Source organism: Peromyscus maniculatus, chromosome X, assembly GCF_049852395.1.
Source record: "Peromyscus maniculatus bairdii isolate BWxNUB_F1_BW_parent chromosome X, HU_Pman_BW_mat_3.1, whole genome shotgun sequence".
Classification (NCBI taxonomy): domain Eukaryota; kingdom Metazoa; phylum Chordata; class Mammalia; order Rodentia; family Cricetidae; genus Peromyscus; species Peromyscus maniculatus.
This window is the reverse complement of record NC_134875.1, coordinates 52,869,900-52,891,953: the sequence shown is the minus strand read 5'-3', so window position 1 is coordinate 52,891,953 and position 22,054 is coordinate 52,869,900. Positions and strand designations below refer to the sequence as shown.

The 22,054-nt window shown below is 36.0% G+C and overlaps 1 protein-coding gene across 3 annotated transcripts in view; it reads left to right on the top strand.

Moving 5' to 3' along the window:
* The window catches only part of Il1rapl2 (interleukin 1 receptor accessory protein like 2), a 1,196,146-nt gene extending 1,174,380 nt beyond the window's left edge, over nucleotides 1-21,766 (top strand). For 2 of the 3 annotated variants that reach the window (XM_076562815.1, XM_076562816.1), the window contains 2 exons: nucleotides 6,883-7,053; nucleotides 19,019-20,461. In XM_076562815.1, the coding sequence (XP_076418930.1) occupies nucleotides 6,883-7,053; nucleotides 19,019-19,716 (869 nt within the window). In that variant the 3' untranslated portion in view covers nucleotides 19,717-20,461. Of the gene's footprint in view, nucleotides 1-6,882; nucleotides 7,054-19,018 lie in introns of all 3 variants that reach the window. The other variant, XM_042268818.2, reaches the window with a different exon arrangement.
* Nucleotides 21,767-22,054: the final 288 nt, after the last annotated feature.

Here is a 22,054-nt window from a genome sequence, read left to right as displayed (position 1 = left end):
GCAAATCTAGGTAAAGGGTATAATGCATTATTTTAAAATAATCTTATTCATGTAGTCTTGCTATGTTTGCCACCATTTCTAAATAAAACAAAATTGAGCAAGATGTTTCTTGATCTAGAGACAAACAGCTGCTATGAAAGCCTTTTCCCTTAGCAGAACACAAGAATAAATTTACATGTTGTTTTTATCTAGAAAATTAAAACTTAGATACAGGTAATTTTTACCAATTGCTATCATAAAGAAGGCAATCATGTACACAAAAATATTTTTATAGTATGGGCATGCTCTTTTGAAAGCTCAGAAATGTACATAATCTTACATATTTTTAATAATTTTATTACCATTCTTTTTTTGTTTTTGTTTTTGTTTTTCGAGACAGGGTTTCTCTGCGTAGCTTTGCGCCTTTCCTGGAGCTCACTTGGTAGCCCAGGCTGGCCTCGAACTCACAGAGATCCGCCTGGCTCTGCCTCCCGAGTGCTGGGATTAAAGGTGTGCGCCACCACCGCCCGGCTTATTACCATTCTTCAAGAGGACTCCAAAGTTACAAATTTAGAATGTGTATGTTATGGTTTGAATATGTGGCAATCCCCATGGACTCATAAGTGTGAACAGTCAGCCTGGCTAGTAGGAGTTTTTTAGGAGGTTGTAAGACCTGAAGTAGGTGCAGCCTAGCTGGTGAAAGTTCATTGCTAGTGGATGAACTTAGCTAGGCATCAGTTTCTGTTTGGGATCTGCTTCCTGACTGCCCAAAAGGTGAACCTGTCCCGCTGCCATGAATGTCAACATATCTTCACCATCATGAAACTAAGACAAAGTACATCTTCATATGTTACTTTTCTCAGGTAGTATGACACAGCAATGGAAAAAATATCAAATGCAGTACCATATAAATTTACTATATTTGCCTTACATGACTTTGAGAAATCTTTTTTTTTTTTTTTTTTTTTTTGGTTTTTCGAGACAGGGTTTCTCTTAGCCCAGGCTGGCCTCGAACTCACAGAGATCCGCCTCTCTCTGCCTCCCGAGTGCACGGATTAAAGGCATGCGCCACCACCGCCCGGCTGACTTTGAGAAATCTTATAGATGAAGTATCAATTAGTTATTGTACTAAATTTTACTATTTGAACATTCAGAAACATTTTCATTTTTTTCAAGAGAATAAATTGCAATTTTTCTGTTTTTTAATATTTTATTCATTATTTAAAATGATTTTTAAATTTAAATATATTTTGATTATATCCTTCCCCCATAAGTCAAACTGCTTTTTTTGTATCATCACACATAAGAAATCATATCATATTACTATATATATATAGTGTCCACACTCCCCAACTACTATAAACCTTGGAAATATGTATGTAGAGTGTCTGATGTAAATCAGTTTTTTTAAACAAAATATACTTTTCAAACAGTTACCTTTAAAGTCAAGTTTAAAGATGTTTAGTTTAATGAAATATTGAAGAGTAAGTTTTTATTTATATTTCTAGTAGTCTTCACCTCAAAGAAGATTTTATTAATTTGCTTTATTTTTATAACGATAGCTGTGATGACAAAATTTTTGTGAAATCTGATTTTGACATTATTGTTGCTATTATACAGATACTGGTATAAGTGGATCTTAGTTGACTATTGTTTTCACAGTAAGTTAGGCCAATATTTCTTGAAAAGTGTACTTTCAAGTTGTGTATTTACTCAGGAATTATAGCCATGTATTTAAGATAATACACACTGATATTCAAAAATATCTTCACAAAGAGAAATAAGGGCTAGTTCGATCATGTTTATATGCATGAAAATGTAATTAATTATATTCAGTTCCTAATATTGGAAATTAGACATCTAAGTTACAAATCTGAAGTATATACTAGGAAGGAGTGTGTGTGTGTGTGTGTGTGTGTGTGTGTGTGTGTGTGTGTGTGTGTGTGTGTAAGAGAGAGAGAGAGAGAGAGAGAGAGAGAGAGGTGGGGAAGAGGGAGAGAACGTGTGTGTTCTATATGAAAGAACATGAAAAAGAAGCTCTTGTGATTAATTTGCTTTGAGTAACAATTATGAGCAATTTATTAATCTCAGTAAAAGACAATATTAGGTTACTCTATATTAACCATTTGCTGTCATCATCTGTACACAATAACCATTAGTAACTGACTGGTTGTTGTATATAAATGTAAAACTAAGTTCATGGTAATATCACTGCTTTTACAAGGATCTATTTGCATCTTTAGTTCTAAGATGGTCCATTTGATCAAAAATGTCTAGTAATAATAAGAATTTTAATTAGACAATTGTATGCTCAAGTACAAGACTGATGGATTAGGGAAAGGGTGGAGGTCACTTCAAAGATCTCCACTACAAAGTAACAATTAAATGTTTCATGTTCTACATGAGCACACAATCTCTGTACTGGCCTAAATAAATCCTAAAAAGTCAAGAAGTGTGTGCTGAGGATGAATAAATGAATTTCATTTGTTTATTTTTCTTTTTAGTATTTGCATTGTATATACAGTGCATGCATATGCATGTGTGACTTCATGTGCCAATGTGTACACATGCAGAGGTCAGGGAAGGATATCTACCACTCTCTGGCTTCTCGAAGATGCTGTCTCTCACTGAATTAGAAGCTCTCCATTTTAGCTAGCTTGGCTAGCCTAAGAGTTCCTGATATCTTCCTGCTTCTGCCACCCCAACCAACACTAATTATGTAAGCACTTAAAGACATGCCTGAATTTTTACATGGGTGTTCAGATTCCAATTCAAGTTCTAATACTTGAACATCAAGAGTTCTCAACCACTGAATTTAAGTGCTGAGTAAATGAATTTTAACATCATTTTAGAAACATAAATTATATGATGCCAATGTCAGCTATATATGCTACCAAATTCTTTGTTATTTTATATATATTCTAACATCTCATCAATACAACTTAGTTTTTCTATATACTTTTTCTTTGTGTTTTCTCTTTGACTATGTTTACGTATAACACACACTATACTTAGACATACATAGTGGCTGTCTTAGGCTTTCTATTACTATGATAAACCACTATGAGAAAAAGCAGCTTGAGGAGGAAAGAGTTTGTTTTATTTTTTAAAAATCAGATCACATTCTGTCACGGAGGGATGTCAGGCAGGGCAGGAACTCAAGACAGGAATCTGGAGACAGGAACTGAAGCAAGGGCCATGGAGAAATGCCGCTACTAGCTTGTTCTTCATAGCCAACTTAGCCTGCCTCCTTATAGGACCACCTCCCCAGGAATGGTACTGCCCATAGTGGACCAGGCCCTCCCACATCAATCATTAATCAAGCAAATATCCACAAGCCAATCTAGTGGAGATATATTCTTAATTGAAGTTTTCTGTTCTCAAATGACTCTAGATTTTGTCAAGTTGACAAACACCTAACCAGAACAGTGACATTATACACACATTTATGTTTTTAATTTTTAAATTTTGTATATGCATTTGCATTTATGTATGTAGGGGAGAACATGTGTTTGTGTGAGTGCATGCTAGACTTAGCATACATGGGGAGATCATAGAACAGTGTCTTTTGTTGACCCTCAGGTCTTTTCTACTTTTTCTTTGAGACATGGTCTCTCATTGGCCTGAAACCAGCCTAGCTTCCAGGGATGTCTCCCCTCCCTTGTTATCATCATTGGGAGTACAAACATAGTTTATACATGGGTTTAGGTCCTCAAGCTTTCAAAACAAGCAATATACACAAGTACACACATACATGTACATACACATATATGAATTTCATGAAAGTTTTATGGAAAGGATTTGTTATATAAAATAGAATTCATCCAACAAGCTTTGATGTTCTAGCCAATTTTGATTCCTCTCATTTTCACTCACCACAGATTGCTTTATTTATTGGAACTATCAGTTTTTCAATAAATATCTAAGAGTCTCATTCTCTTACAGTCTCCATTCAGATCAACACTATATATACACATATACACATAAGGACTGAATTAGTTATTGGGTATATGATAATCAACAAAGTTACAGAGTTCTGTTCCCTTTAGAAGCTTAGGACTTCAGCATAGCTGCAGGAGAACTGGCCTACAAAAACAGGAATGGCTCCCCGATGATGAACAAAATTAAAATTAGATTTTAAAATATGGAAGGACAGGTGTGGCAACAAGAAAATTCCTCCACAAATAGTTTGGTTGTCTTTGTAACTTCTCTCTTCATTAGGAACAGCATAGCTTTGATGACTACTGTGCCAGCCGCCTTCCTTCTAATGCCTTGTCTGCATTGTTCTCTATTTTCTGGTTCCTCAAATAAGTTTAGTCAGCATAATTTAGTACAGAAGACTCATTAGTGTTGTCTAGAAAAGTGGTGTCACTGAACTGCCTCTTGGTTTTCAAACAATTGTCAAGCCTGGCTGTTAACTTTATTTGCATCATGTTGATGCTTTTACTCTATTCATCTTGTCCCTCTTTGTAAGCAACAGCTGTGGCTATTCATGAAAATTTCTTGGCTCTCTACATAAGGCTGAAGTGCCTTTTAAAGCTATGGCATCTGAGTCATTGCTGGCTCACTAGCTGGCATCCTGAAGTTTCTGAGACATCTGACATGGTTGCTTTGAGAGCTCTTTTCCTGCTCCAGCCAGCTACAATATGCCCTTCACCTTTTATTCACCTTGTAGGGACATAACTGAAACCAAAGCACCATTTTCCCAGAAAGTGATGTGCTTCCAGAATTCTAAGTAAAACTGATTATACAGGTACATATTCAAGTATTAACATGCTAAAGACATGGATATTCTTTTTCATAGCTGATTCAGTATATGAAAATATAGAAATAATTTACTAGAAGAACATGTATGTATTGAGCTATAATATTAGGGCATAGTAAACCAAGTGAAGATAGTTCCAGTTACATGTGAGTTTCAGCATAGTCAGAGAGTAAATCACTGCAGTCTGAAAAAGCAGTGGGTGAAGATTCTAAACCTTCTCATAATGTAGATAGATGATAGAGTCACATAGCCACTGAAGATAGTTAAGCACACAGTAGATGCTCAACAAATCATTGATGAGTAAAGTAATATGTAGTTCAGTTTAGTTAGCTTTGTGAGATGGGAAACAATGGTGTAGCCTGACATGGAGTTTGAGGAAGCAATACTATCTATGAAGAACAATAAAATATATTCTGCTCATAGAAATAGAGCTTTTTGTCCTTTGGACTGTTTTATTCTTCCAGCTGTGTATCATCGGCAGCTTTGAGTCCCAGGTGAGTAATTACAGCTGGAGAAAGTCAGGGGCCTGCAGGTGCATCCTGTGCTTGATTGGAGCAAGGGCAGAGGTGCTAGCATTTCCAGGAGGTTCTTACATTAGCATTGCTGGAGAACATTTCCAATTCCAAGTAGAGTTTTATGTATAACAGTGGAATGTGTCCAATTTGTAAGCCAAAAGATCTTCTCAACTATCCAGGACATTGTTTTGTGTTCATCTGCTCCTAGGCAATCAAGAAATCTAAGCAAGGTTTAGAAGCCTTGTATAGTTTTTGGGGATACTTAAGTGTGTTCAGCTTTCCTCTGGATCTCAGGCACCATCTTAACATCAATAACCATAGGTCTCTTCTTGCAGAGGTAAAAGGGGTAGAACTGCACAAGAATTTGAACATAAGTCTCATATTAGAAGTCTCAGGTATTCCAGCCCACTCCAACAATAGGGCAATGTGTTTCTTGCTTTATGCCTGTAGTTTACACACCATACAGTCACTAGGACCAAAATACTAATGGAGTAGGTAAATAAATGCCTACCTTATTTTATAAAATACCATATGACAAAATTTTAACTATATTCCAATCAGATCTGTTTTAGTGGAAAATGTTGATGTATTTTAGAAATAGATGCTTACTAGTCTTTCAAAATCAATGTTTTCAAGAAACTGGTATTAATAAGCATTATTAGTTATTCATGGACTTATGCTCACTAAATTAACTTTAAAAATAATTTTCTTTAGTAAGAGAATTTTGATCATACAGCAACTTTTCTGATATGTTCCTACTAAAACATATGGGGAGGCTAACAAAACAGATAGCTGTGTTCATTAACATAAACATTTGTACTTTAGAGAGATTGGCTCTGAGCCAGTACAGCAAAGGAGGGTAAAAATATGCTTGCAAAGTACAGTTAACTCCATGACTAAACGTGTGAAGAGAAGAGCTAGTTTGGCAATATTGGAAGGAGGTATATTTTGAAACAAAGGCTTCTTTGGGAAGTTGTGTCAAATTACTTGGCTGAACAAGACTAACAGGCAATGTATTTGTATAAAAGGCAGCTGCTGTTTCTGCTATTTGGTAATGAACTGCTTTTTGTATATGAAGATGATGACACTAACCAACTGGAAGTGTGGCATATGCTGAGTACAGTCTCCAGGAGTGAAGCTGGATTACTTCAATCTTTCACAGCTTAGGGCTCAGCCCCTTTTGGATCTCATGCACATATTTGTGCAAACCGAGGTACAGTCTGTGACTAAGTGGCAGAGCCAAACCAACTGGCACATGAAGGGTTCAAATCCATGACTTCGGCTGATTTAGTCCTGCATTCAAACACACTGAGATAATCATTTACAGAAATCACTGAATATCACAAATGGAGCTCCTCACCAAATGGCGCAAATAATAAATCTTTGTTCTATTCTGTCCTGACTCTTAGTGGCCCACTTCATAACAGTTTGAGGTCATTTCATATGAAATATTTATTTTAAATTAGACTGCATTACCTATAACGTGAATTATTTTTCCAGTTTTTAAAGATTATCACTAATTGCAATGTTTATTCCTGCTTGTTAGTTGTTACAGATGTCTAATATTCAAAGGGAACCCTCTAATATTTACCACTTTTGTTTTTGTTACTGTTATTCTTTAAGACAACAAAGAATATGATGCCTATCTCTCTTACACAAAAGTGGATCAAGATACTTTGGACTGTGACAATACTGAGGAAGAGCAGTTTGCTCTTGAAATACTGCCAGATGTCCTAGAAAAACACTATGGATATAAACTCTTTATCCCAGAAAGAGATCTGATTCCAAGTGGAAGTAAGTAACTTTGCATTTTGTATTTAAAACATTCCTTCCCTTTCAGCAAATTATATGGACGTGGCAAGCTCCAGAGCCAACTTTTTAGAAAACTGTTTCTCACAGTAGACGAGTTTTCAAATTCAAATTTCTCCTTGTGTATATTGTGACTTTAGAGCATCTGAAGTTTTTGGAAGGTATTCTCATTTATAACTTAAGTGTGGTTTTAAAACTTATATTATAAGTGTGGTTTTTATTACATTGCTTTAGTTTCTGGGGTAATAAGGACATTTCATTTAAAAATAAGCTGTAAAATTCAGTTAAAGTTACTTCGGTGTGTTGCAGTTCCCAAGCTGGACTTTCCGTCATTGTTTCTACTTATAAATATAATAAATGTCACTAATACATTTGAATCTTTGCCTTTCATCCTTGTTATTCACTATGCCTTGTCACTCATCCACAGATTTATGGAAAAATCCACTTTAAAAGGTGTATGATGCCATTGGGAGCAGTATTTTCTGTATGTATTTAATATTTAAATAAAGTTTAAGATGTGCCAGACACTGTAGGTTTGAATGCTACTTTTCAGTAATGCTACATATTGAAAGCTACATTTGAGCTTTCAGAGTAAATTCAGTTTCAAGTCAAAATGCCTGCTTTGTTCTTGTTAAAAAACACGTACTTTGTTTAGAACACGTACATGGTAAAATATAAAGAGAACATAGGCCCTAAGAGATTGTCCCTGCCCTCAAAGGTCTTTTAAAAATATTGAGGAAAAATCAATGGACTATAACATATTTGCATATGTGTCTATTAAAATTCTTAAATATGTGAATTTATACACATGAGATAATTACAAAAAATCTTTATCTTCAGACTTGATGGCATTTAAGATAATTTGACATAAATTTTATCACATTTCAGACTTACAATTCTGTGGGGGGGGGAGGCTTGCCAGAAAGAGAGAGAGAATGTTTATGTATTTATCTTCCAGATGAGGAAACAGAGGCTCAAAGAAGCCCAAGGTCACATGGCTGTCAAAAATAGAGCTGGATATAGAATATAGATCTCACTCTGCTTGTTCATACTGTTCCTCAGTAGTATTTCAGATCACAGTCAGTTCACCATGGTTATTAAGCTAATGAGAAACAAATGGGAACCAACTGTGTCTGTTATTTCTCTTTCTTCTTGAGGATCATATGTATGCATGTATGAGTGTATTTACTAGTATATGCATTTAATGTGCATTAAAAGGTCCAAAGAAAACAATATTTACAAGTTAATTCTTTTCCTCAATGAAAATGTCTCTAAGCTTCTTTTTCCAGGGTCTCTCTACTCTTACCTTTTTGTAATTTTGCCTACTTTCATCACTTAAAATACAGTGCTATAGCAATAGATTGCCCAAGGAATATCCTGATGCCTTGGAGTCATTTTTATGCCTCAGGGTCTTTCTCCCAAACCATGTCCCTTGTGTCTTTTCCACTCTGACTTCTATTATCCTAGCTTAGACAGCAATTTTATGACTCTGATAATATTGATTATATCTCTATTTTCTTTATACTTTCACTGTTCCATGTAATCCGTTAACATGTGTGCATCCCCATCAGTACCAAAGCACTGTTCCACAAACTTTGATTTTTTTCACTATTTCCTCCAAGATAAAATCTATAACCTTCCTTAAACACTTTCATAATTGGCTACTAGCCCAGATTGTTCTCCTATTGACCATTTTATTTGTTACCTATTCAAAGCTTCTACACAAGCCAAGTTAGGCCTATGGCATGCATTATGTGTGTCTGCACTGTGTTTGTTTATGTTAGCCACTTGAAGACCCTATTGATTATTTTCCATATCCCTTACTGATTTTGTGGAAAATCTGTTGTAATCTCTTCAGCCCTTGAAGTCATGGTGTATATGTACTCTTTGACTATAAATGTGCAGACCTATGATATTTTGTTTGATTTTGTAATTTTATGTAGCATTCCATTTATTTATATCTTACCAATATGATTGATTATAAGTTCTATGAGTATTGTACTGTATTTCATTTATCTTCATAATGATATTGTAATCTAATACAATTTAAAGTGATTTGGTGCCTCATCATAACTGTTAATATATTTTCAACAGTGTTAGTTTAAGAGAAGAAGAAGAAATGAAAATAAGCAAGGTCTTTATTTTTGGTTGCCCTTCTCTGTTTTAAAATGTTTTTTTTTATTAATTCTTTGAAATGTTCATATAATATATATTTTTTTGGTTTGAATTCTTGAGACAGGGTTTCTCTGTGTAGCTTTGGAGCCTGTCCTTGATCTCACTCTGTAGACCAGGCTGGACTCGAACTCACAAAGATTCACCTCCCGAGTGCTGGGATTAAAGGTGTGCTCCACCACCACCACCACCACCACCACCACCACCACCACCACCACCACCACCACCACCACCACCTGGCATCATATAATATATTTTGATCATATTCTTTTCCTTTACCCAACTCCTCCCAGATTGGTCCTCAAGATAACACAAATATAACATGCTTTTTAAATTCTCTTAAATTATCTTGACTATTAATTTACTAAACAATATGTCTAAACCATGTGTCACTCTTATGCATAATCTGTTACAAACCCAAGTGCATAAGCCAATGTTCCATCTAAGACTTTGGTGCTATTGGCACTTTGTAAGTGTCTATGACACTTCAGTATTATGATGGGTGAACCAACCATGATTCCAGCTCTTAGAGCTTACTTTCTAGAAAGAGGTTACACATCAAATGCAGCAGAGATTCGATAGTCCATAGAAGATCATTTTCATATTTTTGAGATTTTACACTCATCAGAATGATTGGGGACTTGATCCAGAGTACTAGATGGTACATGAAAATATTTTTTCAACAGTCAGCCATTTGAGAAAACTATGAAACTTTTAGATGCAACCACTGGAGGGTGTTTGCTTTTAATCCTTCCTTCCTGAACTAGGGAATTCATGTTCTCTGAATTCCGATTTGTGAGTATAACCTGCAGAGGTTCTTAAAAAGGCTCTTTGACAATTTTTCTTTTCCATCAACATTTCAGTGCTAGCTGAGCAGTCACCATGTCACGATTAACGAGTTTTTCCTTGGCATTTTTAGCACGCATTCAGGAAGTCGATGAAGTATATGAATAATATACTTGATTTACACATGAATGACAGAGTAGAACATTTTGGACCTGGTGTATGTGTGTTATTAAAGAAGCTTCTGTGGTCTGAATTTGCAGCCATTGGTACAGATTTAACAGGTTATGCTATATAAATATAGACACATTCCTGTGGGGAGGACCTAGTTACAATATTATAAGCTGTTTTTGTCCCTCACATCTCATTTAATGCATATTGACCCAAGACTATGCGTTCCTCCAAAAGTAGCAACAAGACCTTTGAGGACTATAAAAGCAAACTTCGTAAGATCCTTCTTGATGCAGAATGATAACTCTCTGTGAATCAAACTAGTTTGAATGTTGCTCCCTTTCATTTATCTTCAGTCACTTTTCTGCCTCTCACGGTACTCCACTCAAGCCTGTCAGCTCAAAATATTTCTAATGCCCAGAATTTTAAAGGTGCATGTATCTCAGTCTCAGTCTCTCTCTTTTTCTTTCCCTCCCCGTCTCTCTCTTTTTCTCCATTAACAATTCTCAGAAAGGGCTGATAAAAAGATGTTGATCTTCCAGATAAATTGGAGTTTTACCACTCGCCTACTGGGAAAATTGTTGTGTGCCTGCTATGAACCATAGAGATGGGAATATTTGACACAAATATTTTCCCTAAATACTGAGACCAAGTCTTTAGATTTGGGGCATTATTTTCCTGGCAGTAACTACGTTTCCATTCGTGAGCCAGCGGCCAAGATCTTCTTTATGTTTTCTCAGGTTAGGTGCCTGGATGTGGCAAGAATTTGTACTTTCCAGTAAAAATTTGGTCTGTTTCTTCCCAGACTAGAAACATCTGTCCCTGAGAACAGTGAAAGCAACTTTGTTGCCAACAAGCCTCTGTATGTCAGAAGTGACAAGCAACCAAAAGAAAGCCAGAGAGAAAACACCCTACTCAAACTGCCTAGAGACACAAACTTGAGAAGTCGAGATTTTCTCACCCTTGCAGCTGCTGAGTTTTGTGGTGTAAAGTACCCTACACAGAGCACATTGTGTTCATGGGGCCTAGTGGATCCTTGAGGAATGAACAGATGTGCTCTGAAGCTGACATGTGACCAACAGAACCCAGCTGTGCAATTGAGATCTTGAAATTGAGGACATTTTTTGGATGAGTACCATTTAGCCTCTTGGACCCATCTTATCTCAGAGTTTCTGCACAGATTATGAAACATTAAAGTATAAAAAGCTATGGGATCTGGCTGAGGCCCACTGGTTTGGAGGGGAAAAGAGCATTCTAAGACAAATAAAATAAAATAAAATTGAAGAATCGATCCTATAGTCTTTATTTACCTTTAAAAGAAAGAAAGGTCCTTAAAAGTGTATTAGTAACAATTATGACTCCAACTTATTCTAGCAGAAGTATTGGACAAAAATATAATTCTCTAAGTGGTAACTTACAGAAGAAAACAATCCTTTACAAGCATTACCTCAATTTCCCCTTTTATTCATATAAATATTTGGAAGATCTCTACATGAATTATTTATGTATGTCTATGATAGAAAAAGACACTAGTGAGCTAAAATATTATTATGTATATGGCTGACCAACCATGGCCCTCGAAATTATATCTCTAAATTTGATCTCAAATATCATTTTTTACTTATTTTCATGCCCAAATTTCTATGAGGCTCTCTCACTCAAGAATTGTAGCACTTCTTCACAAATTCAATTATCTTATTTTATGTATTTGCTAAACTTTCCTCACTAATCTAATCTTCAGGCTTTTAATGCTTAAGGCCAGCCATGGGATTGTTCTGACAACGAAATGACAAATGACTGGAGAACACATCTGCTGTCAGATGATCCCTAGTCATTTCTGAAGTGAGGCATGCAAAAAATATTTTTTGTGCATGGACCTGTAAGTATGCATTGCCAATAGTTCTTATAATCGCTGAACAGATTGGACACCATTCAAGTAAGTTGTCCTTGGGGAGGAATAAAATCCTTTTCCAGGCAATCTAATGTCTGTGACCTAAAAAGTGTGAGGCAGAGGTGACATGCACAGCCAATGAAATTTAAAACGTTGTTTGAAATTTACTCACATAGTATAAAATTAGGTGTCTTGACAATTTCCTTCATGCTAGAAACAAAAAAAAAGAGCAGAAATTATACTCTAATTACTCCAAAATTTACTAAGGTTAAATGGACTAGTTTTCTCATCAACATTTGAAGTAGATGTTAGAATCCATTGTGCAGAATTTTAATCAGGAAATATGGAGTTTAAAGTAAAGGCATTTTTAAACAATCAACTGAGCAGGATAATGTCTTAACACTGAAGCAAATACAGAAAAAAATCTCCATGAGCAGTAATAGCTTTATTCCATAATCAGTAAGTTGACACTACTGTCAATTAGTTACATATGCACCTTTCTAGGGCTGATGAAGAAGGGAGAAGGACGACAGAGCATGGGTGTTCTGATGCCGTGTTACGCTCCAATTTCTCTTTCTCTGATTAGTCTTCAAATGTGAAGAGGTGAAAGAAAACAGAATGTAAACACTATTCCCACAGGTGAAATGCAATACCAAGTATGAAGGACTCACTACCAGAAATAAGGCCTCCAAAATCAAGCTCTGAATAAATCTAAGTTAACTGTTGATTTACCCACTAATCATTCTTCAGTAGGACTCTTACATTAGTTAGTCAAGAATGAACTTTCTGTTGTGAAATTAAACCCTGCTAAATAGTTGTCAACTATCAAGCTAATGACTTGAGAATTAGGGGAAAGAGGGAAGACTTTGTAGGGCATGTAATATCACACATGGGAAGTACATCCCTACACATGCACCCAGCTAAAGGAAAATGGTGGTGTCTGCCTCGGTAGCAAATAATGGACAGACTCTCACAACTGACAAAGTGGAAAAATCCATAATATTTTCAATCAAGTGGTAATAAAAGTACCTCATTAGAAGCCTCTTTGTATGTCAAAGGTCTGAGAAATTTTCAATCATAGGTACCTAGTAGTGAAAATATGTTTTTTGTTATATAGGAAACACACAGATTTTAACTTAATTTTTGATATATTAACCTATATTTTTAAAAGATACTGTTGTTGATGTTTATTAGTTAACAATGTTCACCAAAAACTGAGAGTATTATATGCTTTGATGCATCCCATCTTAATCTAATGATATGTTTTTGTATAATAGCTGTACATATTTGTGTCTTTAATTTGCAAGATTCATTTGAATCTGGCAGAGTACCAAATTATGCATGCCTAGACCTTAAATATTTGATCTTTTAACTTAAAAAATATGCCACATACTCTGATAATAACTCCAACATAACTACAAGTACCAATACAAAAACAATTTGCAAATTGCTAATTGATTAACTTGCAAAATCAGATTATCAGTAGCTAGAGGCAGACCACCTGTTAATATAGAGTTTTTATTTTTGCTCCTGTCCTCTCTACCTCTACAGCCCATCCAGAGCTTTAGACTGAGAAGGGTACTCAAGTCTTCAAAGCCATACATACCACTCTAGACTCAGTTAATTAGGACTGCTGTCTTTGTTTCTGTTTTATTTGTGTTTCCTCCTTCATTTTACCCTTTGCTTTATTAAAACAAGCACAATTCATTTGCTGATCAGTTTTCTTTAATCTAATCCTACTTGTCTGAATAAGTCCACTAGAATTTTATTTAATCAAACGTCTGAAAGAGATTTTTTAAATTAAATTCACCATACTTTTAACCGTGTTTTAAATGATCATTTCCATTGATTTTCCCCAATAATGATGCTGCATTACCAAAGGAGGGTCTAGTGATAATGCATTTTCTTTGACAATGTGTCGAAAAGAATGAATCCCTAGAAAAGACAAAATGAGACACATCTTGGTGTTGGCACGTAAAATATGATTTTTTTCAAATAACCAAATGAATGGAAGCACAGGATCTATGAACCAAAGGCTGAGGGGCCCCCAACTGGATCAGGCCACCTGAACGGGTGAGACAGTCATTTGGCTTGATCTGTTTGGGAGGCAGCTGTGCATTGGTGCCAGGTCCTGGGCTCGTTGCATGAGTTGGCTGTTTGAATCCTGGGACTTATGGAGGGACACTTGGCTCGGTCTGGGAGGGGGGAATGGACCTGCCTGGACTGAGTCTACCAGGTCAACCCCGGTTCTCGGGGGAGACCTTGATCTGGAGGAGGTGGGAATGGGGGGTGGGCTGGGGGGAGGGGTGAGCGAGAGGGGGAGAACAGGGGATTCTGTGGCTATTATGTTGAACTGAATGGTGTTGTAAAATAATAATAATAATAATAATAAAAAAACCAAAAAAAAAAAGATAAAAAAAAGTATGATTTTTTTCCTATCCTAACAGGCACCTCAATTAAAATTCCATTGAAGATTTTTTTTTTGCTTTGCCTACTTATGAAGGTCATTAATAGGTTAAATGTGCTTGGCTGGCTTTGTTTCATGTCTCTTATTCTGCCTGTGCTTTCACAGACTCATCTAGAGAAACAAGCAACAGTACAGCCCCCTTTGGTCTTCTCTGCCATCAGAAGTTACTTAAAACCAAAACTTGCAAAAAGACATGACAACATGACACTGTGACCTTTTATTTAAGGAATGCTATATATTTTTATGTGAGGGGAAAAGCATCTTTTAAGGGATTTTTTTTTTCTACTCTGTTGCTAAATTTGTCTGAACAAATCAGGGCAAGATATAGTGAGTATTCATATGTGCTGAGGATTTGGGTATTTTTTTGAAAAATGTTTCTTTATTATCACTTTGTGGTAACAAGCTTTTTAATTCGTTTTCTGAAGGCTTCTAAAATGTCTCCCACAAAACCACAGCCTACCAGGGCAAACCTGACTGCCTGTCGGACACTGTGCTTTGGACGAGCAATGTCTTAACTTGATACCTGTTTCTGCTTAGTTTATTTGGAACTGTTCCAAGCCTAACCACCCTGCCTGGTCTATAATTCAGTGGTGGCAAATCTTCTCTGTAAAGGTCCAGATAGTAAATATTTTAAGATTTGTGGATCACGTATGCTCTCCCTTGTATCATGTTCAACATCCTAAAAATCTTATTCATCATCCTCAAAAGAAAAAAACTTTCAAAATGTAAAAATGTCACTCTTTGTTCATCGGCCACCCAAAAACAGGTCATGGGTTTTAGAAGATCAGGTTTAAAATCACAGTCATTAGATACAGATATACAACCCCGAGGTGAGGGGGGAATTGTCTTGAGCATTTGCTTCATACACACAGCCAGCCAACAAGGACTTCCTGGCTCAAGACTAACAAGTAAAAATCTTTGGATCATGCCTCATTTGTTTCTTCTTCATTCTGTACATTTTTGCATCACAACTAGGTTCTTGTTTTTCCCATGGAAAAAAGGGAAAGCTGAAAGGAAAGAGAGAACCAAGTGGAAGAAGGGTGGTGAGGGGAGAAAGAAATGAAATACAAACTGAGAAAATAACAAAAAAAAAATTAAAGAAAGAGAAAGAAGGAAAACTTGGACGTGGCAGGAAAGAATGGAAAAAGCAGAAAAGAAGAAAAACATAAAGGGAGAGAGCAAGTGGTAGAGAGAAGGAGAGGAGAGAGAAAAGAGGAAAACAGAGAGTGAGCCAGAAAGTAAGAGCAAGAGCACACAGTCTCTCCCTCTTCCACAGAGCCAAGCAGCTCTTAGCGGCACCTCCCCAGCTGCTTTCAAATATTGAGGTTGCTGCCCAGCCACTGATCACCATCCCAAGAAGTGAAATGTGGGCTTCACATCTGAAAACTTCCACTTGCTTTTTCACCAAGTGAAATGGAACACAGAATTCAAGGCCCAAGCAAATGGCTTGTGTTTTCTTTGGGACACTTGGGCTATTTCTACCCAGGGAAAATTTTGATGTACTGTCTAACTCCAGTACATATGATTAATGTATATATAGGGCAAACCAGGATAATTCCGTTTTTTTTTTCTTCCACAGCAGGTTTTCAGCCCGAATTATCTGGATGCTTGCCTCAACTCTCCACTAGGCTTTGCCAGGATAAGCACAGCCAGTGTAGTATGCAGGAGACTGGGACCACTCCCTCTCTCCAAGGTTCCCTTCCACACCCACACCCTGTGCAGCTGAGCAGAGTGGGAACTGTCCTAATAAATTTCTTCTGGGGGCAAAAGTTTCTAAGATGCTACTAAATCCATAAATGTTGCATTCTGCTTAGATGTAAAATGGGAAAAAATATAATAGATGTGTGAACTGGGAGAACTATACTAATGGGAAAGTATCTTATACTCTTTCATTCCCCATCCCAGAAAGTGACCGGTAAAGCTGAAGTCCATGATAGCTCAATTAAATCAATTGCTGCTTGACTTATAATTTCTCTTTATGTACAGATATATATATGTGTGTGTGTGTGTGTGTGTGTGTGTGTATTACTTTTTAAAAACATTTGTCTAAGCACTTAGGACCCCTTTCTGAGAAATGACAAAGAATCATAGAAGTTATCTTTATGGCTTCTGCTGTCCCTTTTTTTCTGACAACTGCTGTTTCCTCTTGAGATAGATTTTTTGCAGAGTTCATTCCCTGCCTTCCTAGATTGCCTAACCCAATCCTAACTCTTCTCTGTAAGCATCTTTTTATTCCTGCTCTAAATATTCACATTTTACTTAATTCTTTGAGAAATTCGCACAATGAGATTTGATCACATTCACCATCCTCACCCAACTCATCCCAAATTTTTGTTTTTAAAGGTACATTTAGAATATAGCCTAACATAAAAAAAATAGTGTTGGTCTTGGAAGTATATTTACTATGACTACTGAAATGGTTTGTATGCTACTTTTTAAAATTCCAAAGTGTAGGCTGAAATTTGATGAGACAAGAATTATAGTGAAAATAAAGTCTTGGAAAATTATTAGTAACAGAAATTTCTATGAAATTACAATGAACTCATTATCCACCCAGTAAAAGTATATCCTCTTGTATTCTTGCACCAATACCATGATTCTGGGTGTGGGATTTGTTTTGTTTAGTTTTTGCTCTGGAGAAAAGGTGAAAAGCATCATGGGAAAGATACATGATAGTTTATTTTACTGTATCTTACAGATCCAACCTCTAATGATGAAGCTTCCCACATAACTTCTTTCTTTTGGGGAGCAGAAAGGAAGGAAGAAAATGAAGAGTCAGAGCTGTTGATGCATTGGGATAGTATCTTTCCACTCTATTGAGACTTTCCACCTTTCCTTCCACTTTGTTTCCCCAGCCCTCCCAGTGACAAACCTCCCCAGAGCTGTGTGTACAGTGGTTTTGTAAATTGTAATGCCGACTTTTCCCTCTGAATACACACTCTCTAAAGGAAAACACTTAAAATTATTGAGAGGTTGCATCCCAATTCAGCGAATAGCCTCATCCTCTAAAGTATTGTCAAATGTAACTACTGCATGGGAATATTCTGAAATATATTTTTTAAAAAATTAACAAGAAATTGTTAAATGGACAATTCCATGTATCTCTTGGAAATGTTTATTTTGTTGTTGCTGCTTTTGTTGTTTATGAGCAGGGATGTGTAGAAATGTTGCTCATTATTGCTTTTGAAAGTTTTCTCACTGCCACTGGTAAAAATATGGTCCTGGAAAAAGAAGATCATCTGTAAAATGTGCATCTGTAAAATAAGTTTCCCTTTTCAAATGGCTTGTATTGAGCTGTTTGATGTCCCCCATGATATGTGCTGAATGTGACTGCTTAAAAGCAGTCCATAACCTGGGGCAGATTTGTAGTGACCAATGTTGCTATGCTTCTGTAAGCACTGCTTTTGCTAGAGGGTACTGTACATTAGACAGGGCCTTGTGCTCTGCTTAGTAAAGACTGCTTTCTGGTGCAGCGCCTGTGTCCAAGTCTCTATTTTTTGATATCACAGGGATATGGGCTTCCCTTTATGGCAGGTGAGACTGTGGGAAGTGTGATTTAAAAAGGATTAATGCATGGGGTAAGCAAACCCAGAGGCAAGTTGAGTATTCTTCTACTATGAAGAAAGCCATAACATATTCACCGCGTTTTCAGAATTGCAACATAAAAGTTTATTTATAAGTATCTACCCTCCTTTCCTCTTTATCAGTCATTCTTTTCCATTACCACCCCCAACTCTAACTCCACCCTTCATTCTTCGTCCTTAAACCACAAAGCAATAGATCGTTCCTATTTAATTCATGAACACACATCACTTCCATATCTATTAGTTTGAAGGACAATATTGAGGACCTAATGCTGCAAATGACAGAGCATATTCTGATAAATAAGGTGATTGTGATTCTAGAAGAGATTTTCCACCATATCCATCTTACAATCTCTCCTGTTGGTAGCACACACACATAGCTTCTATAATATTTTACCAGTTGAATAGGCATCATGTGTACCATTATTATTTGTTAGCCAAAAGTTATAAAACACAGAAAGGAAGGAGGAAAATATACCAAACTCAAAAGTAAAATTACCAATGATTAAAGGGTTTCTGTTCATTTTTCATCAACTGGTTGATTACTTGTTCACTTACAGTACTAACTTACTAGTCTGGAAGTTTGTCTTGACTTAAATGATTAAATAAACAAAAAAAAAAACTAAAATTCACCTAAACTCTGAAGAAGCCAAAGTTTATATGGGTCATCAGTACACTGTAAGTAATAATAAAGCAAAAAATAAGGATTTTATCAGTTGTTTTTAATTTCTTAATTGTTGCAGAAATGGGCTTTCTGGATATGCAATACACAAGAGAAAATGTAATGGACTTTATGAAAGACTGGATCTAGAATGCAAACCTAATGCTTTAAAGACTAGCAATGTCTTTGTTTTACTCTTTCTCTCTTTCTGTGATTTATAGCATACATTGAAGATCTCACAAGATGTGTTGAACAAAGCAGAAGACTTATTATCGTGCTAACTCCAGACTATATTCTCAGACGGGGATGGAGTATTTTCGAACTGGAAAGCAGACTCCATAACATGCTAGTCAGTGGAGAAATCAAAGTGATTTTAATTGAGTGTACAGAATTAAAAGGGAAGGTGAATTGCCAGGAAGTGGAATCATTAAAGCACAACATCAAACTTCTATCACTGATCAAGTGGAAGGGACCCAAAAGCAGCAAATTAAATTCCAAGTTTTGGAAGCACTTAGTGTATGAAATGCCCATCAAGAAAAAAGAAATGCTATCCCATTGCCATGTTCTAGACTCTGCAGAACAGGGGCTTTTTGGAGAACTTCAGCCTATACCTTCAATTGCCATGACAAGTACATCAGCCACAATGGTGCCATCGCAAGCTGATCTCCCTGATTTCCACCATTCAGATTCAATGCAAATGAGGCACTGTTGCAGAGGATACAAACACGAGATGCCAACCAACACCCTGTCAGTACCTTCCTTAGGCAACCACCACACTTACTGTAACTTGCCACTGACACTCCTCAACGGACAACTACCACTTAATAATTCCCTGAAAGAGACTGAGGAATTTTCAAGGAACAATTCCCTACTGCCGTTATCATCCAAAGAGCTTAGCTTCACCAGTGATATTTGGTAGTGAGAAAAAAAAATCTCAATTCCTCTGAACATCTACATGAGAATATGGAATTTCTGTTATACTGAGCATAAATTACACCTAAAAACATTGAGGTGCTGAAAATGTGAAGAAAAAGGCACAAAAATCATGTTTATACTTAAATATTTTTGTTTACACTTATAGAGTAGTGGGGGAATAGAAGGTCTTGCTTTTGTAGTATGGCATCTTGTGCCAATGTACAGTTTTGATTTTTTTCCTAAAAAGAAAAAAATTGAATTGTGTCCTTTTCAAGGAAGTTTTATGGCACCACAAGGACTGCCCATATTTAAGAATTCAGCATTTAAACATATTTTTCAAAAAAAAAAAAAGGAAATCCTAGAGACTCAATGAACTTGAAAATTATGAGTGAATGTTTAAGTGAAAGGAGAACTTTTATAGAATAACAGAAAACAGTTGGGAATTACAAAGGAAAAAAATTGATACAGCTAATTGGAAGACTGTTCAGGAAGATCAGTTGAGAAAATAGTATGATTGAAACATTTACATCTTCTTCAACATAATGGACAACTTCTGTAGACTAAACCAACAGCCTGTAATAACAGCTTTTAGTTCTATTAGACAAGCACAGCAACTGTAGCCACACTGGTAGGTAGGGAAACTATGTGCATTCCTTAAGCAAACGAATAGACAACTCTAAGCTCTTTAAAGATGATTTTTAGTAAGCCTTATGACTTTCTGGATCATTAAAAAACATTTTACAACTTTGAAAATGCATCTTAAAGTGCGCATTTTATTGTTTTCTAAAACATTCCTATTTAAATGTTTTCTTCCCAAACACTCTTGTGATCCTCTCGAAGATTTATGTGAAGATGTGGGCATTGTCCTACTTGTTTTTCAGCCTCACTGCAAGTTGAACTTAAATTCATATTGACTGCAAATGTCTGCAGTTGGAAAGAAGTAATGACACTATTCAGAAATGAAGTGCTAAGCGACTCGAGTTTACTAGTAATAGAGCAGCAACTGCAGACTTTTCATTGCAACGTAGTTGTGAAATAGACTATTCTGTACATACAACGAGTCTGTTCCTGCAGAAGTATCTGTATTCCCAGTGCTTCAGAGAATATATTTGATAGACTAAACTTGTCTACTCTCATGCAGTGACTGTGACTGTACCATATGAGAACGTCTTTGTCAATAGCCTATCTCCTATTGGCTATAAGAAATGTACTCCTATTCTAGCATTTATTATGGATTATGACTTTCCATCACTTACAATTAGTTTGGTGTGCTCTCCAACTTGATACCTGTGGGGGTCAATTTCATAACTGCTTATCAAAGTTGATTCAGAAATTTTGCAAATGGTTCTTACATAAAGTTCTTGAACAATTATAAACAAGGACAATGTACACAATGTGTTAAAATTAAGACTTTGTTTACCCCCTTGTGATTGTGAGACCCCAAAGTAGAAGCAAACATAAGAAAATATTCTTTGATGATCTGTCTCTAATCTCTTTCCGTGGTTGGTTCCCTGTAATCCATCTATTCTGTGAAAGTACCTGTTTCTCTATTGCTTTTCTATATCTAACTGTTCAGAAAATGCATTATGCACCAAACTGAGTGAAATTTTCACAGTGATACACGTTCATTTCACAGGGAGACAATTAATTTCCCCTTTGAAAAGTCCTGTTCAATATATGTAGGTATTTCATAGATGTATTTTTTTCCACCAAGAATGGAAACTTCTGTTAAAACTATAGGTATTTCAAAATGAAAATGTATCAATTCTGAAGTGTTTTTCCAGTGTTATAAAGTTGTATTTACTCTGGGTGTTCCTTAATGCTATGTGTAATGACTAAATTAATAATTTGCATGAAATGAGTGCTACATGTTTTAAGTGGACAATTGTACTTTATACTATTTTATTTTTCACAGAAATCTAGATTAATTCAAATAGAATGTTCAGTCGTATTTTTAAACTAATAGTTCTGTATTGAGCATGCCAGTTCTGAAAATATAACATGGGCCTCTCTGCTTCCTTTATTTACAATGATTAAACGTGGGTAGCAATTTGAGTTGGCTGGCCACAATGTGTCCTTTCACTGCTTGTAGGTACTCAGAAACAGAGCATTCACACTTGTGCTGGGGAACTTGACAAGAAACCTTTTCTACCATTTTCAGGAACTAATGTGTACACTATCTATAAAAATTTATTTCTAGATGGCAATTCAAAATTTAATTTTCATCTGAGATTTTTTTTTGAAGATACAGCCCATAGGGTATAATAAGTAGTCTAGAACACAGTGTATGCTTCCAGTTGTTTTTACAGTGAAACTTTTTTCCCCTTTTAACTTTTCACTGA